At 42.2% G+C, this 21201-nt stretch overlaps 1 protein-coding gene across 1 annotated transcript in view; it reads right to left on the bottom strand.

Moving 5' to 3' along the window:
- The window catches only part of exoc4 (exocyst complex component 4), a 61127-nt gene that overhangs the window by 31948 nt on the left and 7978 nt on the right, over nt 1–21201 (bottom strand). Inside the window, exons 8-11 of the mRNA XM_061667619.1 lie at nt 20479–20659; nt 17739–17884; nt 17544–17632; nt 9025–9121 (exon numbers count right to left, since the gene is read on the bottom strand). Coding sequence (XP_061523603.1) covers nt 9025–9121; nt 17544–17632; nt 17739–17884; nt 20479–20659 — 513 coding nt within the window. The remainder of the gene's footprint in view (nt 1–9024; nt 9122–17543; nt 17633–17738; nt 17885–20478; nt 20660–21201) is intronic.

The following is a 21201-nucleotide window of genomic DNA, read 5'->3' as shown; positions in this document are numbered from 1 at the left end:
ACAAGTGGTGGAAAGATAGACGCAATGCTGGTGGTGCCTGAAACAGGGTTTGCGCCCCCCCCAAAATGCAATTTCGAGAAGCCTGCTCCCAGGCTCGGCATTTGTCAAATACCTCGGGCTCTGAGAATACCGCAACACGTCAGAAGGTATAGAGGGCAAGTGCAAAATGAAGGTGGATGCCGCTCAGAGTGACACGCAGACGGCCTTTTTGTATACGTCTCAGCCGCAGGGGCCAATATGATGTAAGGGGTTAAATTATTCATCGATTCTTGGGCGCTTGTTGTCATGTTTTGCTAGGCGAGCGTCCATTTGAGAGAGAAGACAACCTTGACCTTTTACTTTGTTTCATTTCGGCTCTGATGTGACGCCGTTTCATGTTCAAAGCCATATGGCGGAATATTGTGTCCGTAAATGAAGTCTGTCACCAATAAGGGTGACTAAAGGTTAGGGTGCTGAGCCTCAAAAGCAAAGAAAGAAACACAATAAGGACGATAATGACAACTTCGCCTTAAGCTGGAAGCAGTCGGAGAGACTTCATTATTTTGTCCTTTAATTTTTTTATTTGTCATATCTGATTATTTTTTAAATTACAAGAATTATAATACATTAACCTGCTTTTATTATTTGTATTTTGATTAATTTAATTTCATTATCTTTACTTGATCATTTTTGTAATTTTTTAATTACATTAATATTTTGAATTACTTTACTAATTTAAGATTATTATTTGTATTTTACTTTTTGTATTACTTATTTTCTTATTTGAAAATTTAAAAAAATGTATTTAGTTTTTATTTTTATTTTAATATTTTACCCATTTATTGTAACTATATTTTACTTTAGTTTTGTAATAGTTTTCCTTGATTATTGGGATGAATTCATTTTCATACAATCATTCATTTAATGTTTAATGGTATTTTATTATTTTTAAATGATCATTTCAGTATTTTGGTTTATTTGGATTTAGCTTATACTAAACCACACAATTATAAACCATTTATTTTAAATTCATTTTGTGAGTATTTGTATTTTTTGATTTTATCTTGTACATGCTGTCAGTTTTGGAGGACCTATATGCGAATGTCACAATTTACGATGAAATTGTTGCATTTCAGGCAAAGAATGCGCCCATCTGCCATCTCCAATTGACCGACCGTCAATATCTGTCATTTTCTTCATGCGTGAGGCGTCTTTCTGCCGTCCCTTCATCTCGGCATGCTCTCATCACCTCCCCGGTGTGATGATATCCAATACTTCTGTTTCCCATCCTTCCAATCTCATTTACACTTGACACCTGACATTTGCATAATGGCCTCACTCCATCTCCTATCTCGTCAAGCGGCGGGGAGAGTGTGTGTGTGTGTGTCAATCTCCACTGCATCCTCCTTAATCTATCTGATTAAGCCTGCTCATGCTTGCACCACATTGTCTGATTTAGTGCAATTTCTGCAAAAGGTGGTGGGTACATACATATTTATTTATTTATTTTTTTTACATGGAAAAATGATACTGTATTTCCATGGTGTGCCGTCCACAAAAAGAATCATCAAACCCAGCTGGAGAACATGCAGAGGGGAGGTGTTGTACTTAGCAAAACAGCATTTGAAACCAGTGGGGGAATAAATATTACACATAAAGAATGTTCTAATGTGCTCAAATGCATTAGAAATCTCATATTCGCAAAGCTGCAATCGTATTACAAGATGCCCTAATGTTGTTTCGCCAGGTTTTCGCTGTGAGACACTCACATCAAACATAATGGCTCCCCCCACCCCCTTGTTTCCACTATCGGCTGCCCTTCCTAGCTCTGGCTCAAATTCCCTAAATGCTCTACTCCTGTGATAAATTTCAGCGAAGTTCCGCGGAAGCTTTTACAGCTGAACTGTTTCTCGAATGAAAGTTTGTCGGGAGAACTTTAAAAGGAGGTGAGGTGCAATCAGTCAGCCGGTTTGACTCTTCCAGTCCTCGCACAGTCAGCGGGGTACACTTGGCACCACCAGTTTGGGCATGGCAGAGGAAGGACGAATGGGGAAGAACATCCATCTCTTTGACAAATGTATTTTGCACTCTTTCCAGCAGATTGAGGGAGGTTTCATGGACAACCAATATACTGAAAATACACGGATTAAAACTCATGCCTGAGCTTCATTTCTTCGTGGCTTGATTAAGTGTGACATCAATGGTAAGCTAATATCAAATCAAGCTAATTGGTTGAACCCGCCGCAATTGCTAAGTGAGGAAAGTTGTCTCTTGCCAGGCTGCCATCTGATGAAACGGTGAACTATCTATCTTGGAGAATAATGAACTACGCAGAAACGTGGACTAACTTACAGAAGGACCAATTAGGAGATCACGAACAGTTGTTTCTGTTTGTAAGCATTCTTGGAAGTGTCTCGGGCCACTTGGGGTAAATATCAGGTTCCACCAAGCACCAAGCAAGGAGTAGCACAAGGTAAACCATTCAGTACACTGAACAAGAGCCGAAGCAAATCATGCTCAAAATATGTCACGAAAAATATCAAACAAAATCCCCAAATACGACAACAAAATATGACAAAGTAATATCAAATCCAAGTATACAAAAACACATTTTAATAATTCAAAATAAATCTAGAGAAAAATACTAAAATATCTGAGGCGAAAATAAAAATATTAGAAAAAATACAATAATATTTGCTCTATACAAGCATATATTTTAAACAAGAAAATCTATAGAAAAAGACTAAAATATCTGGAGAAAAATATAAACAGAATAAAAATACGAGAATATTTGTCCAAAAAATGTGAATATAACAAAATATATATACATTTTAAATCCATGGAAAAATACTAAGATATTTTTGGGGGGGAAAAATACAAACGCATCAATGAAAAATACTAACAAAATGAGACTGAAAAACAAAAATATGACTTGAAAAATAAACAAATAATAATAAAAATAAAGATATGAGATTGAAAGAGCAAAAATATTCAGAAAACATTTGCTGAAAAATATTAGACAAAAATATAACGAACTGTACATCAACCTTTTCACCTCTTTATGGGAGCTAAAATGAGGAGCTAGACACACTGCAGTAAGTGGTTTCAAAAGGAAGAAATGATCAGAAATGCCGGATGCCCTTCATTGTTATTTGATTACTTTGTCACGACTGACCATTCTAAACTCCACCCTGGCGAGCTGATCTGAACTGTAAAACCCGGTTGAAGTAATCACTTGCAGCATATGTCTTGAGTCTTGCTTTTCACAGTATGTCACACATGCCTCCATTCCCTCGCATCTGCACGGGCTCCGTCAAAAGCCCCCCAGAAAAGGCTTTGCAGATCAATCAATTACATCGCCGCTCCAGCAATCAAACAAGGTTATTATCAGGGAGCGGCTCACCGACCTGGAAAGGCCCGGCCCCCAATCAAAGGCCGGTGTGATGTGGGCTCGCTCATGTGAAGGTAACGCGGAGTGGCAGCTCATGTTGTCAGGGGATTGAAGAATGGAAGGAGGAGGTAAGATAGAGGAAATGGAAAATGTAGAAATCATCTGTGAGTTGCAAATGCCTCACAATTTCTTGTCTTGAATTGTGGGTCGCCAATGTGTCCTCATTGTGGTTGAGCGATTTTGCCAGCGTTGGGAGGCTTTCCGGCCTCCCGTCTTTGTCCCTCCGTAGCAACGGCTCTGATGATACTAGGGCTGGATTGAATTATTGTGTGCTCAAAATAAGGGAGGGTTGGCCTCATTAAATTATAGTGGGTAACACAATACCCAGAGATTGTTGAAGAGACAGTCTAATCTTTTTCAAATGTGACCAATCGGAGATATTGCAGGGGACGGCGATTATAAGATATTCCTGTGTCGTGTGTGGCAGTGCTATACATTTAGAGAAATCCTTGTTCCCAAGCACAATTTCAGTCTCTTATCGGACAAGCCAACAATTCCCAGTGTCCGCTATTTCCTTCGGGGGACCATCAAAGCAGACTTCACAAGACGTCTACTGCTGAGCGTTCAGGCAAGCCGGACCCCCTTAAGTCCCACCCTCCCCTCGTTCACCCCTCCCTGGCCTGGATGACGACTGCTGGCTTCACGTGTTGCACAGGTTGCCCCGGGAACCCAGTGTGATTCCATTATGGGGTGGATAAACAAAATCAAAGCGTTTATCCAGCCTTCTATAGCTGGAGAAAAGACCCCCGCAATGATGGATCTAATATATTGTGCCCGTGTGTGTCCATGCCAACCGCATGCATTGTATTCATGTTTGCTTGTGGCTCAAGCTGCACTTCTGGAAAATGATAAAACAGTGATAATAAAGGGTGTCACTACTCATTACTCATATTTCTTGTTTAGACTGTTTTCTTTTATGTTATTAAATTATCTTAAATTTGGTTAGCCCAACTAATTTTGTACTTACTGTCACAATATCAATTTAAAAAGAAATAAAAAAAAATCACCAATGTGCTTGCTAAAAATTCTGTTTCTTTATGTATTAGTAGATACTTGGCCATCTAGGTCATGGTAATCCGCAAATGTTGAATCGAGGCCTCTTCTTGTTTGTCAGATTTGTTGCGTTTTCTTGTTTTCTGAAACCGATCAAAAGTAAGTTAAGTAAAGAAGCTATTACGCTTACAATTCAATGCAAATTTCTTTAATTTAACTCATTACACTTGTATCAACTGTATCAATAAACAACTACATGTACAGATGAACCAGTACCTTTTTTTCAGACCAAGTCCGAGTACAAGTAGTTTCATTTGAGTACTTGCCAATCCCATTATGTCTTGCAATTGTGATGAAAATGTGTTTTATTTTAATCAAATATTGTTCAAAGCACAACATGGCGTAATTTTCACTCAAACAGAACATTTTGTTTATGCACTTTTACTTTATTTATTGTGTTTTATGTTCAATCTTTCTAATGTACAGCACTTTGTTACATCTGCTGTTGTTGTTTTAAGCCTGCTCTATAAATAATGTTGAGTGGATTTGTGTTCTTATACACACAAAGTAATCCTTTACCACTGGCCCGGGAGGCATATGTGTGGCTTCTGTTGTACGCATTTGATGAAAAGACACAAAGAGGAATGTCAAGGCAAAGCTGCAGTAATATAACTCGTTTTTTTGCAAAGTAGAAGGAATATATGCCTATGGGTGTGCCTATTGCTAGATCAACTTTCTGTATATATTACCATGCAGTTTTATGTTTGAATATTTGTTATTTAAAATACTCTGACATAGATGCTATTTGTTAGCCCATCTATGTTTTCCATTACGGTAACATTACGCAGACTTCAACAAGATAGAGCTACACATTTGGTTACATGTACAACGTGAAATTCTCTTTGGTTTTTATAAACTGACATTGACTCTTTTTGAAGAACTGTTCGCTATCTGCGAAACTGCATGCTCACAGAAGAGAGAATAGTATAGTATATGACAGGCCGGTTAAGGGTATCGGGTGTTGTAGTATCAGAGAGTTTTTACATGGGTCCAAGTACGAGTACAAATCTACCAGTATCGGAGAATTGTTGAGTCGGTAATGCAGCTTATTGGTCAGGGTGCAAATGAGTACAATTCACCTGATGCATCGTGAGCAACGTTACATTTTTCTTCCACCTAACATCAGTGCGGTGTATTGCGGTCTTTAATGTTAAGCACTTAGCAGTTAAGCGCTCTTATTGTCGGCCGTTTTCATTTTCTCGCCATGGCCGGCACATTGTTTTCCACCAACAATGTGAGCGTGCACATACAAAACTCCAATTCAAATCAGACTAACAAGCCATTCAACACACATGCAATTTAAGAGGCTTTCTTTCTTCCTCGCTCTTATCTTGTTCTACTCTCAACCCACCTGTCCGTTTGTTTCTTTTGTTTAATCATCTTTCCCTTTGTGCTTTTTCTCCCGTCGCCACCATCTGCTCTCGCCTCTCTGTTGTTGCTTTCTTTCGTCGACTTTATTCATCTCGAACGCGCTCGTGACCTTTTCTAGTGTAAATTCCTTCCTGATGACACTCCAGGTATTTGATGGGTGCAGGTGTGAAAGAAACTGGAGTAAAACCAAGTTGATCGAGAGACAAAAGATGGGGGGGAGAACTGCATGAAGGGCATAATTTCTTCTTTATGTATTCTTCGAGAAGGAAATACTAAACTAGTTTTTAAAAAGTCCTTCACCTTGGTCATCTTAAATGAGAAAGCAACAGAAGTCCCAATAAATCATTTGGGGAAATCTCCAAGAATACTGTTTCATAACGTTTTTCGTAACACCCCATTTTACCTTTCCCCCTTTTGCTTTTTCTGTTTATGGTCTTTGGACTGTCTGCTCTCAGGGAGGGGTTTTAATGAGAGTGTGAAATTATTGCAGAGTCATGGTGTGTTGTTGTTTTCACCACAGGCAACTGCGGCGGGTGGCCGGGACCTTCTGTCCTCTTCCTGTCATGGAGCTCTCTGTCTGCTCCTCATTACTTTCATGGCTTGTTCCATTGTCCTTCCCGTCGCCACTCCCTCTTAGCGCTCTTTGTCACACGCTGACCTTGTGGGCAGTTTTTCTTCACTCCAACTTTGCGAGGTCCGCGTAGGCTTCTGCCGTGCTTCTAATGAGCCCAACCCATAGAATAACATTGTGTCCCTGGTTTAACATCACACTAATGTATGTATGTCTTTTTGTCTAATTTACATCCATAAGCATCGTGCCGCCCGGGCCACGTGCAATGGGTGAACTGGGAGAGATTAGCAGGCTTCGCGGAAGCTTTTCAAAATGCCAAGGCCGTCCGGTGCAAGAGATGGAAATACCAGCAAAATGTCAACCAGAGACCCCACAAGTCAACTAAATTGGCTACTACGTGCACAAACATGCCCCCAAAGCCATAAATTCACTACTGGCAGTCATCTTTGAGGACATCTTCATATTCGTAGGCTTGACACAGATCTGGCTTTTATTATGATGATTCATGCATATTAACTGCAGGAGATGGACACTGGAGATGCAAAAACAATACCAGAAAACATTTTCCTACTTGCCTCTCTCATTCCCATCAATCTTATCTGTGGTGAAATTAGCGATCTCTGACTAAAATGTCCCCCTCTGCCCGGACTTCTAACCAGGGGGTATTCAGAGCCCATCCAAGGCCCAGTAGAATAAATAATCCCCCTCATCATATTCAGACTCAGACACATGCAACCTCGAAGGCACCGGAGCGTACCTTCTCAACTTTTTTGCTGCTAGACGGTCCAAGACAGAATGGTTAAACAAGTGGCAGCCTTGGCGCCGCCGAATGCGGAAGCTGATTTGCTGCAGTGGATTCGGACACGGGAGAGACACAAGAGGATGAACGGCTTAGAGGGGATGCGAATGACACCCCGTATTGTAAAGAGTGCATTTGCATTGCATTAACTCATTCACCGCCGCGGACCTTTCTATTCATTAACTGGAATCCAACCATGTGTGTACTACCACCAACATTGATATTCGTCAAGTGCACTTTTCAATGGGTAGACATTGAATATGTCTCGCCCAGCTTGTCTGTGAAATTTAGGTTTGTAAATTGTAATGAATAGCAGATCCCTGTAAATGGCGATGTTGCATCACTTTGGCTTTGGGATCAGCACAGCTTTTGAGTCGGATACAAACAAGATTAGGCGGTGAATGTCGGCTTGTCACGTCGATTATGAGGGGGAGAAATGCCAACACATCGGGAGTCAGTCAAGTTTAGGCACCTTACTCTCGAACAGAGTATGTGTATGTATGGTATAAACAGAGTACGTGCTGCGGTAGGTATTAGAAAGTGTGTGCTGCTTTCGCGAGAAACGATGACGAAGAAAAGATAACCCAAACCCAGTGAACGAGGAACGCCATGTAAAAACGTCCCTGACGTTTACCTCAACCTATGCGGTGAGTTAACATCACTTACGGCGTGTTTCTTAGATGTTTATGTGTAAAATATATTATTTTGCCATCAAAAGCCCTTCCTCACATTTGTTTGCATTGTTTTATAGTTAGAGGTGTCACTGCTTTGAAAATGGCTGTGCATGTTTGGAAAACACCAGCATCTTAGCAAGAGTTTGACAAATTACACAAGTTGGCATGAGTTGTTTAGATCTAATTTAGTCAGCTTGTGCGGAACCCGAATGCTTTTGTCATTAAAACCGCCACGAGTTGCGCGGCTGGCTGCGAGAGGTTTAGCGATCCATCAGCAGAGCGCCGCCATTAGAAAACCATCTGTAAGCCACAGGCGTGCCAGTGGTGCTCGCAGTCTAGTCACAAGGAGGGGAGTGCTTTGCAACTGCAAAGCACAAACCATTATCGACAACAGGGAAGGCATAAGTAAGGAGGCTTTTGTTTGTTTTTTTCTGCATAGCTTGGATGGATTGAAAGGAAGGGTCATGAAAGTATTTCTGATGCGGTGTGTTCACCGGTTACCCCGTATAAACTAAAGGAGTCGCCTTCCAGATGGCCGTAGCATCACCACGGCTCTCCACAGGCGGCATATTCAAGACGCTTTTAGCTTGATAACATCTGCTCAGCTCGCCGCTTGTGCCAAAATGCTACAATCATCCCACCCCTGTGCGTTACAAATAGACATTGCGTGGTGTCAAATTGTGCAGCGAGGAAATAAGAACCATCTCGCTTTAATGGAGCCTTGAAGGTAATGTATCACAGCATCACAATTCAATTAGGTGTCTTGATTATTAGATTTGCACAAATCTCATGGGAGTTATGTAGAAAACTAGCAGGCCTTCCAAGTACTTGAATCTAATGCGAAGTAAAAGCGACTGTCGATTCCAATTGCTGGATGGTATCAACAAATGATTTTGAACCAGGGGTCCAGTGCATTACATCATGTCAGATTTACTCAAAATCGATCAACGTTAAAAAGTCACAAATCAATGGATGGTCACTAAGAGGCTTCTTATAGAATTACTTTGATTTTTACTGGTATTGAGTCACATGGCGGCTCATCGACATCTTGGCAGTCTGGGAAGCAAGTTCCGTTTGTCCACTGATTAATTTAGATTTTTAGACACATCAGTAGAGAGTGGCATACCTAAGAAGAGGCTGGAAGATGACAGTGATGTTCCTCGCTCCCGGCTTACACACAAACTTCATTTCCCCGCCTTCCATCAGGTTGTCGTCGGCGCCGCCTACCAAGACAGGGAATGACCCGATCAAAACACGGAGTAGAAACAATGGCCGATTGGCACAATATTTGTATGACAATGGCATTGCTGATTTGAGTACTGGAAGGAAGTAGGGTACAAAACTTAAAGGTAAGATTTTATTTCAATCTCATGGGTAACTGGAGCCGATCCCAGTAGACTTCAAGCAAGACATTGGTCTGGTCACCAGTAATCAATGGCAGGGCACACACAAACAACCATTCAATGACAATTTAGAGTCTTTTGGAACAAGTTTTTGGGAAGTGGGAAGAAACCGGAGTACGCAAGGTGAACCGGGATCTTCTGAATGTGAGGCCCATGTGTTAACCACTATACATACCGTGTTCGTGGTAGACAAAGCAGCGAAAATAAAGGCCTGGAGTCACAAATACAAATGCATGCCCACGCTCCACCTCAGCTAACAGGGGCTAATCAGAAATCATGTAACAAGCTCCGACACTGGTGGTACAGTACTATACTGGGGCAATGGGGCGGCAGATCGGGGTTGGGGCTTCAAAAGGGGAAGAGGCGGATATCACAGGGGAGAGAAAGAACACCGAAGCTCATTACCTCCGCTCATGCTGAAGTAATCGATATAATTGACAGGAGACGAAATTGTGGCTTTCCGTCAATACGACAAACTGCGCGGCGGAAAGAATGATCGTGTGTTCACGTAAGCATGTCTTGGAGGAATACAATCCACGCATGAATGCGCACACGGTGTTCGCAAGCAAATTGTGATTTAGCGATATGTAAGGTCCTGGATACATTTGGGAGACTTTAAATGAGCTAAGGAGAAATTTCAAGAGGTGTGAGATAGGTGATGGGAAAAGTCAGTTTTTGGAACAAAGCGTCAGCCTTGTGTTTTCTTCTTTTTCCATTTCCAATATGGCCTTGCAAAGCTTGTGTGATATAACACAAAGACACCTCCACGCTGTGCCGAAGCGCCTTCCGTATTACCTGTGGCGGCGTCCATTCAAATGCATATCAAGTCATTGTTCGCGAGGGCTGGGCTCAATAATGCATTTCTAATCGAAGAAGTTTTATTTTAAGTACGGGAGACAGCTCTCGGTCAGTTTTCATGAGAAGTGACGAGTTTCTGATTCAGATCTGCTGTCATCTAACAGCGCCACCACCTGTGTGGCATCTTCCTTTGGTGCCAATTCAATTAGGACTCAATTAGTGGAATATAAACAAAACTGCCACCCGAGCACTCATCTTGCATCCTTTGTCCAACTTCCTCAACCTCTGGGAAGTTTTCTTTACCTGTCCAAACGTAAACCACTCGCACGTGGACAAACAAGCAACTCCCCCGCGTGCAGACCCCCATGACAATGACCAATTTAATTTCACGCTCTAAACATCTGCACTCGTGTCAGACGAGGCAGGCGAGGAGGAAGCCTCGCTGATCCATAAGGGTCTGGGAGCAGCTGCCAACAGGGCATAACACCGATGAATATTAAATAGCGGGAAGCATAAATATGCATGGCGCTCCTTCAGACGTGCCTGAACGTGACAGGGTCAGGATGGCACCCGACTGCTACCAGCCGTCGCCACATTATTGTGGAAAAATGTTTTTGTTGGTCTGGACTTTGTTGAGCATCTGGGATTAGCGGTGTGTGAAAGAAGGGACAGTTTAGCGCGGGAAAGGGGAGAATCCTAATGAATCTTAATGCAGCTGAATCTTGAGGAGAACTCCTTGTGTGCACACACAAACAACTTCTATGTCGCACTTTTTAGTAGCTTGCACACTTACCTCCATCACACAACCCTCCAGCCAGCCACCCCCATTGGCGCCTTGGCATGCGCTCCCCCGGCCCACATGTAATCAAGTCAGTCAGTGACTTAGTGAAATTGCATTAGCTACACTTCCCTGGGTTTGATGAGAAAAAGTCGGTGTGATCCTGCGATGAATTCCGGCCCCTGACCATATTTAGGCGGCGAGAGAAAACACGTGTAATATCAAACGCCACAACAGCGTCTCCAGCGACGTTGTGTGTTTGAGTATGCATGTACAAGCGTATGTTAAAGTGCGTGAGGAGTAAAGAGATGAGTAAAGATAGGGAATAATCCCTCATTTACAAGTGTGTCACACAGCTACATGTCACAGGATATTTATAAAACATTTTGATTACACTGCTTGTCTATCAACATTTATATTAATGTCATTGTTGTATTCTTCTGTCACAGGGTGAGTTATTACTTTTCTCAGTTTTACCAAATATTCGATTTTTTTCCAAAGGAAGATTCAAGGAGAGAAGCATCGAGTTCATGCTGTGCTGAACGCCAAGGAATAAAAATAGGTTTTAAGGCAGGTTTTAAATATGAACAGCAAAGGGCCTGGTCCAATGTGCACCAAGATGTCAATTCCAAAATTTGGGACCAGCGACAGAAAAAGCCCTGTGGAGGGAGGCCAGAATATGAATTATGTGCTCCCTCTTACATGCTCCAATTAAGAAGCTTCAAACTTAAGTCATTTGAATCAAGAGAATTTCCTCAAAAGATTTACACTATTTTTTATGAAATATTTCATTTTATTGTGTTTACTAAATTAGCCTTCATTTAATGGATGATGTACTGCTAGCAGTTGCCAGTTTCATTTTCAATCTCATTAAACCTGTTCCTGTTTACATAAAAGATAAGCAGTTTTATATTTTGTTCCCTTCCATAACAAACTGTGAATTAAGCCCTCAGTGAAATTTGGTCTTTTGCATTTTCGTTTGTCATCAACATTTAATGAAGTTTCTGAGGGAATTGCACTTTGCTGTTTATTAATTAGCGTGCAAAACTGTGTGCACATGTATAGGTATGCCTCCTTGTTCAAAAAAATTAAATCAGGAAATCCACAGAGTTGACACCACCGCCTAAATAATACATGAATCCTTTGGTCAAGTGTGGGGGCATCCTATTACACTCCGACTGCCTTCATGTCTGATTGGATCTTAATGAGCGCTTTCCATTATTAAAATTAATTTGAAGCCCTTGCTCCGCCAGCCGGCGGAACCCAACTCTCTGATGAGAATTAATAGCATAAATAAATAATAGCATAAATATATCCAGGCGTGAAATGAACGGGATTAATTATTAAACGTGTGTTTTCGCGTGGCTCTGTGGATTTCACTGAGGGAGCGGCCGCCGGTGATGCTGTGACAACAATGTACAAGCTTGCATGGTGCACAGTGAATATTAAGTGTTCTTGAAATGTGCTACACAATGTAGTGTTAACTTCACGCAATATATAGAGCAATACAAAAAATCTAATTCTACACTGTACTAAAGTACCTGGTACTGCTTTAGTGGTCTTTACAATGTCAATAGTTGCCAAAGAACTTTGCCTCCACACAAGCGTGTGTCTGCGTGACACCTGGCATCGCACTTCTAATTAACACTATCAAAATGAAAAAAAACAAACCTTCAGCATCTTCACCTGAGCAACCTGCTTGCACGCTGCCATAGGCAAGTTTTGTGTGTTCATCAGTTATGCCAACACCTTAAGACGCTTGAGTGTGGATGCCAACGATTCCAAATTCCTTTCCTCCCTCGAATCTGCGGCTGCGAGATGAAAAGTAAACACAGCGGCGACGCTCAAACCGGCCGATGACGACAAGACCTCCCGCGCTAATTGAAATTAGCCTTGGGTTGGGGGGTGGGGGGAATCCACCGGGCTCTTTTCTGTGATTAAATTTCATCGCTGTGCAAACTAAGTCGACCTTGTTGTAATCTCCTTCTGTTGTCGAACGGGTAACTTGGAAAAGACTTCGGTCGCACTTTTCCTTCTGGTGGCTTATGGCACAATATATTGTTGATCTTAACTTTGCTATACGTAACAGGGCCGCGAGTGCAAACTTCACGCAGGGGGCGTCCTGGCTGGTCCAATAGTATTACACACAAGTAGAATTGATGATTTGCTGTGGTAGTAACAGAATCCCTATTCTCCTCAATAGATGAGAATAATAAGATTGGAGATAAGATATTTCTATTTTTATTATTATTTCAAATTTCCTTGATTGGGGACTTTAGGTATCCGTTGCCTCACTTTTAAGATGTGCAATGTACATTTTGAACACCCACTGCAGGAAGTTACACATTGTATAGCATTACATATATTTTACGTGAGGCGGGCCGCGAAATAAGCGAGGAGGTTTTCCCGTGACATCATCGAGTCGAGAACAACAGTTCAATAACAGCATGTCGTACATGTCGCCTAAGACATAACTGGTAAGCCTACATGTGCTGAGGCCGCCTATGTAAACCCTCATCCGTCATCCTTGTGACATCAGCACCAGGAATGTTCAATCCCCGCCTGTGTGGAGTTTGCATGTTCTTCCCGTGCCTGCGTGGGTTTTTTCTCCGGGCACTCCGGTTTCCTCCCACATCCCAAAAACATGCATGGTAGGTTCATTGAAGACTCTAAATTGCCCGTAGGTGTGAATGTGAGTGCGAATGGTTGTTTGTTTGTATGTGCCCTGCGATTGGGTGGCAACCAGTTCAGGGTGTACCCCGCCTGCTGCCCGAAGATAGCTGGGATAGGCTCCAGCACTCCCGTGACCCTTGTGTGGATAAGCGGCTCAGAAAATGGATGGATGAACTTTTTCCACCAACAAAGTTCAAATCTCATCTGAGGTTTCCTTTATGAATATGTTAAATCACAATGGCAAGGTTGTATTGATTGCCGTGTGAGGAGGAGAGGAAAAGGACTCAAGCGGATGAACGACTGACATGTAAGGCAAATATTATGAATGTTGTGTCAACTGTGCTATGGATTATACTAGGGAAGCAGCAATCAAATTATTTTTAGAATTGAGTATTCTACTAATTAGTTCATCGATTAATCGGATATAAATTGATTTTGCATTATGGAACAATAATTGTGCACGTGAGGGGCAGATATTATTTTTGTCCAGTTGGAGTCGCCATCCACATGTTCTGCTGTAGTATCTGTGACTTTGAGTGTGTATGGTTTCAAAATGTTGAGCCTTGTGAGTGACGCAGGCGTCAGCGAATTATTACTATATTTTTTTTTTTTGCCATTTGTTCAATAAAAAAGTCAGGTGTCGCTATCCTTGACCACTTGCCATCGCGCCAACTTCTTCATAGAGGTGTGTGCCACAGCAGAAACTTTAGCCCCTGTGGAAAAACGATTACTGCAGAGCTTCGAGGCAAAGAGTTTTGCTTTTTTTTTTTAATAATAGAATTATTCCAGTTATTTGATTAATCGTTTCGGCCTTATATTGGACCTAATGTTGTGGCCAGAAAGTAGTTATCTTCAACATCAGAATGCAAAGCGTTGGCCACTCCCAGTGTGTGTGTAGTGTATCACACAACACGACAACTCCCTCCAGACCTTTTTTCCATTTGCACCTCCTCTCCCACCGTCACCGTGTACAAAGCAGCTTGACATCGAATGGCACTTCGGCCGCCCCCCAGTTCTGGCCCCTCTCGGGGGATCGCTGTGGTTTTATACATAAATAACGCACAACTTTTCTTATTTTCTCATGTCGGAAAGCTGCGACGGGTAAAGCTGCTAGTAATTAGACAGCTTGCGCCTACGTTTTTGAACATCAAAAGGAGAAATGTATGAAATACATTTGGAGTGGGATAAGTGAACATCTCGGAGCCGGAAGGTCACAAGCATGTGTGTTTATTTGCATGCATATGCCGGCCGAGCTTGTGTTTATAGCACTGCTGTGGTATGATTGTCACTTCATACAAGGCCAAGACAATATTACACGCAACACAATGACCGGCCGTGACACGATGCGAAATAGCATTTTAAAAATATATTACTGGCTGGGACTTATAGATATAATATATATTCTCCCTTCACCTCCAAAATGACTGACGGGCTATTCCATGTCATCAGCCGCCTGAACAGACAACAGTGGGGGGTACGGTAACATAGCTTCAGCTGGAAAAATTGTAACTTTCATCACTTATTCATCAGAAGTGTGATTGAAACTGGATGAGGTGGTGTGAAGTAAACATCCACACTTTGACTTCCAGTCTCACACACACAGCAGTACATATGGCTACATATGGAGCTGTAATAAAGACTTGTGGGTTAATTGAAGCGTATGAGGCGTGGCGGAGTGTGCAAGAGGCAATTATGTCTTCCCGCGCAAGTGTTTGCATGCGTTGCATTGATATACGGCCGGCGCTCAACAGATAAATTACACATATTACACATTCATTTCAAACTAACAGTAATATTAAAACAAACATAGCTCCTCTGCTGGTTCCCATCTACTGTACAGTCACACGTGCTGATTAAAAGCTTGTCGCTTCCCCCCATCATCATCATCAAACTGAGCATTATTAAGTATTGTAAAGGCTGATTTTTTAGATCTTGCTCCTGTATTAGATTAGGTGTACTTACTGTTGTGGCCTGTGACTTGAACTTTGCTTTGAATAGCCAAACTTGCATCAACAAGATCAGCAATCAGCCCCACACTTGCAAATGTTCGTCAGCTGACCTTATAACACTTGAGCTCGAAGCGGCGAGTAAATCCCGCAGCCACGAGAACTCATCAACTCCATCTCTCATTTCAGGCGTTTTTTTCTCCCAATTTCATATGATGCGGGATGAAGTCTTCAATGCATGTTTTTTTCTTAATTTCTGCTCCTCAGAAATTTCTTAATGGCTTCATCGCCAGACCCTGATGAAAACAATGACTTTTAACCTTCCCTCCTCCGTCCTTCCACCCCGTCTTACCATCACACTGGACTTATTTCACTTTCTAAATGATTTCTTACTGCTTCAATCCAATTGCGGCCATTGAAAAGGCTGGGGGCCCAGGCTCTTTGCGGACGGTGCGGCGCATTGTGACAGGTGAAATGAAAGCCGAAAGAAATCTCATCTTCTTATGAACGCTCCGAGGCATTCAGCCACTCAAAAAAAGAGAGACAAATCCCGCCTGTTCTTTTCTGAGGTGCAGACAGATGGAAGATGGGGGGAAAAAAGTGAGCTGTTATTTCAAGCCTATTTGGGGTTTTTTCCTTTATCCACAGTTGATCCGTCCTGCTCCTTCCTGCTATGGAAGGAATGCATTCACTCAGTAGAATAGCCACTGGATTAATGACGTTTAGTGAATACTTCAACATCTTCTTTGTATTGTACTTTGATTGAATGCTTGTTTGTGACTAAAACGCTTGTCATAGTATTTAATATAGCAGGATTTGGATTATTTGAACATCTTATTTTCCTGTCAACCTGGATTTTCATAATAATTTTCCTAAGTAGGCCTACTCACAACATTAATGCATTATTATCTCTGTATATTATGTTTTCATCACCATGGATACGTCAGCTGATTTTCTTCTAAGGATAGCCCCATTAAATGTCGGTGAGAATACACACTAAATGCACGAAATTTCCCCAAATCCCTTTCGCAACATCTTATCCAACATCTATGAATGCAGAGTGAAAAACTGAAAATAAAAAACAAGTTGAATCTGATCCATTTTCATTTGAGTAACACCAGACACTCGTGTCTATGTCAAATCAGGTTAAGTACGATATTTGCTACGGCTGCAGCTGTCGAATATTTTTAGAATCAAGTATTTTATCGATTATATTGGTGATTAATCAAATAAAAATAGATTTTGCATTACTGAAAACAATAAAAAGAGCATGTGAGGTGCATCTATTCATTTTCTGCACTTGCATTTTTTTTTGCATTTCAGCAGCAATACATCTAAATCTGGATGAAACTTTATCAGAGATTGTTTACTAACTGATGTATTACTGTGCAGAAAGCGTCCTCATTTGGTGAACAGATGAAAAGTGCTTTCCTGCCTGCTCCTGGCCTTTTTCCTGCATTTTATTGTCCACAAGGGGGCTCGGTGTAAAGGTAGGAGTAGCTGCAGGCAAACAGCGCTGCAGAGTGAAACCTCAAGGTTACGGGTAAAGAGACGCCCAGTCCGGGAGAGAAGATGTAGGAGCAATAGAGCAGCTTTGATTCTCCAGGGTCTGACTGTGCAGCTCGCTCACTCACTGCTGAGTGTGTACGTGTGTGTACATGTAGGCGTGTGTGTGAGGTTTTGAAGGTCTGTCCCTGTGGGTGTATTCTGCAAAGTCACCCTGCTATCCCTTTCTTTTCCAAAGTGTTACATCTCGACCCGCTTTGTCCCGGTGGTATCTGCACTCCCTCCGCTCCGCTTGGCCCATTCTGGAGAATGTTGTCATCACTTTATTCGGAGTCTGATGTTTACTGATAAACAGACTAAAGTCATATTTTCCCAATTTTATCTCAATCTGTTCATCGCCAAGCTTGTCCGCCCATTCGACCTTCTCTTTTCTCGACAGCCTCATCTCTCCCCATTTTGTATTCTGTCAATACTTTTCCCCTCCTGGCTTCCCCGCTCCAGATGTTCGTCAAAACTCTCGCTCCTGATCAGACCTCCTCACCTTGTAGCTCTCCACTCTTGCTGTAGAGTTCTCGTCTTTGCTCTCTCAAGTAGGCACTCATGCTGATGGCATGGGACGACGATTCGAACCTAAAAGAGACGTGGAAATAATCAGAAAAAAAGCTATGCGAAAATTAAGCACTTTCCAGACTTTAGTTGTCAAGTGGGGTCAAACGCCCCTGAGCATGGTCCTTACTTGAAGAGCGACTGCTTGGCGCGCTGCGGTTTCTTCTTGGCGAAGAAGGCGGCAAACTCGCTTCCTGTGCTGGCGTAAGCGAGCTGGGCCGACGGCTCTGTAGCACTGCGGCTGTTCTTCACATCCAGATACTCCATTAGCAGCACCTGGACGACGGAGAAAATGAATTTCCAACAGTGCCTGGCTCTCAATGGCTCGTCAAGTTGATCCTTAAGGTGTTCACCGAATGTTCTCACAAAGTTGGAGGCATAGAATTGTCCAAAATGAGATTCACAGAGAACTAAAATGTTTAAATAATTGATTGAATACAATGTCTCTTTCAATATCACAGCAATGTATCACAATTAGTGGCACTCGAACAAACTTTTCTACAGAATAAGACCACTGGCTGAGCGTGCGTGATGACCACTGTGGAGAACCATGTCCTCCATTTAGCCAATGATCCATGGCCAAATCCATCAATGTCTTATCATGCTTCATAAAAATCTTATCAACTTCTAACAATAGGATGAGCCCACTGCAAATCTGGCCTGACAGAGAAAAGTTAACTTCCTCCACTCCATCATACTATCCTCGCTCGTTCTGGTCACCTCTCATTTTTCAAAATTATTCTATTTTCTCGCTTTTTCGTCCCTCTCATCGCCCTGGTGTGCGATACATATGCTCCGAAATAGCGCCACCAACGTATCAAATGGCTCCATAATTTAGCGAGGCCCATTTAACCCTGGCGTGTGTCTAATTCGGTGGAGCGGTGCGGGCCGGCCCAGGAATGGCACAGGACTAATGGCTGAGCAGATGGAGATCCATCCTGGCCGTAATGATGTAATTAATGCTGCAAGAGAGCAACCCTGCCGCCATGCATGGGAAAGCCGTTACATGATAGCATCCGTTCAAGTGTACATACAATTGAAACATGGTGATTTTGATTAAAAGTAAACCTCTAGACAAGTCATGGCAGTCGCTGTATGGCACTGTTTGCTACGAGTCTCACGCTGCGGCTAATCCCATCACTGTATTAATTGCTAATAATGAGCTGGGGCAACCCCCCGACCCCTGTTTTCCTGTAACCCCCCCAAACAGAAACTAATGAAATGCCAACATTCGCGCTGAAGAAGAGGGGCTGCGACCCTACTTAAATTGCATTAGCCCGCTGACAGCGTGAACTTTGGAGGCAATTAAACGGACGGCAATGAGGAAGAGACACACGGAGGGAGGGTTCTGACGAGAAAGAGAACGGCCGGAGATAAAGTTGCGTAAAAGAGGAGCAGGAGGTGATTATGGGGCAGGAAATGAGCGTTGAGCAGGTTGCTGAAGAGAGAACGTGAAGAAAAGTCAAGGAGGGATCAAGAGAAAGGAAGACAGATGGTGGATTACCAATTACTTATAATGTAGCACCTCACATGCACCTAATAATAATGCCGCAATCCATCCCTTTATTCGCCTTTTATTGAATCAGCAAAAGCAATGGTTCTCAAAGTGTGGTAGGAGTACCACTAGTGCATGACTGAGAATCTACACAGACATGAATAAAAAAACACTAAAAAACACTTACAAGCACAAAGTACCTACTGTTGATTTAATTGAAACCAATTAAATAATGATTTGGCGGAGAGAGCTATAAATAGGAACAAAATCAAAAGCGTGATCAGGAAACGAGATTAGCAAGTAACAGTGGCGCGTTCTGACGGGAATAAATGGGACCGATGTGTCAAAAAGATATCCTGGAAGAAAAGGAAAATCACAGCAGCAGAGAACGAGAGGACTTAATCAAAGCGGAGTCCACATCTAAGAAGCTCACACTTGATGCTGCTGCATGACCACCAAAAACGCAGACAACTTTGAAGACCACCAAAAGAGTAGGAAAGGCTTGAAAGTAAATTGAATTAAAACTGCAAGCAGAGATGAACAAACGATGAACCTCGTACCAAATTCTTCACGGCTAATCCCCAGTTTGTTGTGTGATAAGATTGGTCTCGGTGTCCAATAAAATTCTACGTAGGCACTTAAAAAAGCAGAAGGAATTTTAATTTCCTCTGCTCTGTTAGGCGACCCTTGGCAGTAATGAGATTAAAGAGTTAATTACAAAGGTGCGTGCGAGGTGTTGGGAAATTGAGATACTCCTGCGACAATGCGGGATATACAAACAAGAAATGCGTAGAAATTGACAAACGCTCTTGGATCACTTAATGAGAATGCAGTCATGAGACATTGACACATACTTTATTCAGAAAAACAATGCTGCGTTATTGTCCCCAGTGGGGAACGATCTCTCTATATGTGAAGAACAACGATCCAGGAGTTTAAAGAGGAAAGCTTTTCCTTCGAGACTCACCACAGATCAACCTGCTTGGACCTAATAAATACCCACCAATTAAATAAAACTAAAATTATCATATTTTTTGGCTCCCTTTGACAGATTTATCTGCTGCTCATCAAAAGGTGAATTAATGCATCTCAGCGGCAGTGTGGACCAAAAAGATTTTAGCATGAGGCAATGTGAGAGACGTTCAGCATTATTTATATTTTAAAAAAAAAGAAAAGACACAATAAGAGCTCATAGATAATACTGATATCCATGAACCAGAACTAGAAATTTTCCTCTTAAATATTTTACTTTTAGTATAATGCATGGACTTTAAGGACCTTAATGGGACATTCATAAAGGTGTAGTGTTCTGCCATTAATGTTTAATGTTGCATTCTCACTGCACACTTTTTAATATTCCCGAGTTGACTCTGACCTGCAGCACAGTCTGGATCTTGGCAGAGACGTCGGCCTGCTCGTACAGCTTGATGCCTTCCTCGTGGGCGCCGCCTGGGCACTGCACGGCGATGCGCTGCAGGTGGGCCAGCACGACGCTGTGCGCCTGCGCCACCGCCTTAAACTTGTCAAAGAGGAGCTCCAGCAGCTCCAGCAGAAGCCTGTGGAGGTTCGCCAGAGAGCAGAGGAAAGCAGTTCCATGAGTCATTAAAACAAGGCAACCGGTGTGCTGTATGGAGTCAATATTCAGCCCCAGTTTGACCCATTCACATACACCTCTACCATTCTGCATGGATTTATCTGCTGAACCCTTATATACTGTTAATTTTCCATGCACACAGGGTCAAAAGTATATGCTTATAATAACCGACTATACCCAATTATGAACTACAGATCTTTTCAAGACGTTAATAGCCTGTCTGACATTATTAAATGGATCTCGTGCCTGTGTCGAGGTGTCTTCTGACCTCCGCATGACTTCTGTTCCTTAATTTTAGTGGGCATGATCATTCTTATGCTGTTTTAGGCTTTCACGGTTTTGAAATACCCCATGGGCCCTTCCACAAGAACATCAGACGCATGTTTCTGCGGCAACCTGTGCAAATGTGGTGGAAAAAACAGACAATTCTGCATGTCTGTTTTGAATGTTTCAAGCTCCCTTTTGAACACTGTTACCACTTTCCCATAAGAAATACAGAGACGT

This window comes from Phycodurus eques, chromosome 22 (assembly GCF_024500275.1).
Source record: "Phycodurus eques isolate BA_2022a chromosome 22, UOR_Pequ_1.1, whole genome shotgun sequence".
Taxonomy (NCBI): domain Eukaryota; kingdom Metazoa; phylum Chordata; class Actinopteri; order Syngnathiformes; family Syngnathidae; genus Phycodurus; species Phycodurus eques.
This window is presented reverse-complemented; position numbering and strand designations above follow the sequence as displayed.